Here is a 1,338-nt window from a genome sequence, read left to right on the forward strand (position 1 = left end):
AAAAAAAAAAAAAAAAAGAAAGAAAAAGAAAAAGAAAGTGATAAAGCCACAAGCCTTATAGCCTTATTCCGAGGTCTCTACAGCCAAATCCTATACTTTTTAAACAAAGCTGTTTTGGATTTAGGTTTTTATGAATTCCAAATATAATAAGGTATTTCAAACTCATAAAAGTCTAGCTGATTTTCTAGAACCCAGAAAAAGTATAATATACTAAAAACTTAAGAAGGCTAAAAAAAAAAAGAAAAAGAAAAATTACTTACCATTTGCGATCACCTGGATTAATGGCAACTAATGCTCCTCTATCCCAAATCCTGTCAAATTTGCCAATATTTGTCCTGCCAGAAAGAGAAAAAACATCTTATGGGAGTAAAATCAAATCTTTGACAAGATGAACAACGCCCCCCATGGCACATGCTGGTACTTCACCAATTGTCACGTTACTAGGATCTCAGGTCTGCTTTTCCTCATAAAGTCCTTATGTGTGGACCTGGGTGTGGAGAGCTATCCCTCCCATCATGGTTTTAGGAGACTGTGGCAGCAGCCTCCTCATCCTGTTACGATGTGGGGCCATGAAGAAGGAACAAAGGACAGTGTGTGACAACTCTGCTCCCAGCCTCTGGCCCCCGTATCAGGGACTTTCAGGAGATGAGCTCTCACCTCCTTACACCACTTGAAATTCATTTCTATTATAGGCTCACGTGCAAGGTAGAAGACACTGTTTCACTCACCTTTCTTTTTCCCTAGCTGCCTCAGTTTCCCATAGTTTGGGATCTAACCAAAGACAAAACACATTAAAGTGTACAGACAAGTGTGTAATAAAAATACCTGCGGAACAGATATTCAAAAAAAAAAATGCTTTGTGGATGTTACACAAGTGGAGGAGAGTGATAAAGAGACCCCCACTCCCATGCCTGCACTGCCTAGCAAGCATTCAAGTTTTTTAAGGTGCAGATGTAGTATTCATTCCTACCTGGGAAGATCAAAAATGCTGCAACAGTACAGTGAAATGTTCCCCGAAGAACTCTGTAACAAAATAATGAAAAAAAAATTTTTTTCACTTACTTAGTGCTTACTTGAATAGTCAAGGAAAGAGGGCCCAAGCAAAGCAAAGGTGCTAGAGAAAGAATGTGTTAATTAAACATAATGAAAGTAAATAATTTTACTGCACTTTATTGACATCTTATTTTTTTCTTTTAAAACATGCGTGGGGTTCCTTTGGGCCAACTCAGAGGAAAATAATAGAGGACAACCTTGAAGATCAATTGGCTGTTATTCACTTCGGAGCTTGCTATAAAATTCTAGTAATGTTTCCTTCAGCGGAGTGATTTTTTTTTTTTT

The 1,338-nt window shown here is 37.8% G+C and overlaps 2 protein-coding genes across 9 annotated transcripts in view; one reads left to right on the forward strand and one right to left on the reverse strand.

Annotated features, from left to right (window-relative positions):
- KDM1B (lysine demethylase 1B) overlaps positions 1-1,338 on the forward strand; it is a 111,051-nt gene that overhangs the window by 23,628 nt on the left and 86,085 nt on the right. The window lies entirely within an intron of this gene.
- The window catches only part of TPMT (thiopurine S-methyltransferase), a 31,974-nt gene that overhangs the window by 15,999 nt on the left and 14,637 nt on the right, over positions 1-1,338 (reverse strand). For all 6 annotated transcript variants that reach the window (XM_037736023.1, XM_017521658.2, XM_017521656.2 and 3 more), the window contains 2 exons: positions 971-1,023; positions 261-335 (listed from right to left, as the gene is read on the reverse strand). In XM_037736023.1, the coding sequence (XP_037591951.1) occupies positions 261-335; positions 971-1,023 (128 nt within the window). The remainder of the gene's footprint in view (positions 1-260; positions 336-970; positions 1,024-1,338) is intronic.

Source organism: Cebus imitator, unplaced genomic scaffold (assembly GCF_001604975.1).
Source record: "Cebus imitator isolate Cc_AM_T3 unplaced genomic scaffold, Cebus_imitator-1.0 Scaffold21, whole genome shotgun sequence".
In the NCBI taxonomy this organism is placed as follows: Eukaryota; Metazoa; Chordata; class Mammalia; order Primates; family Cebidae; genus Cebus; species Cebus imitator.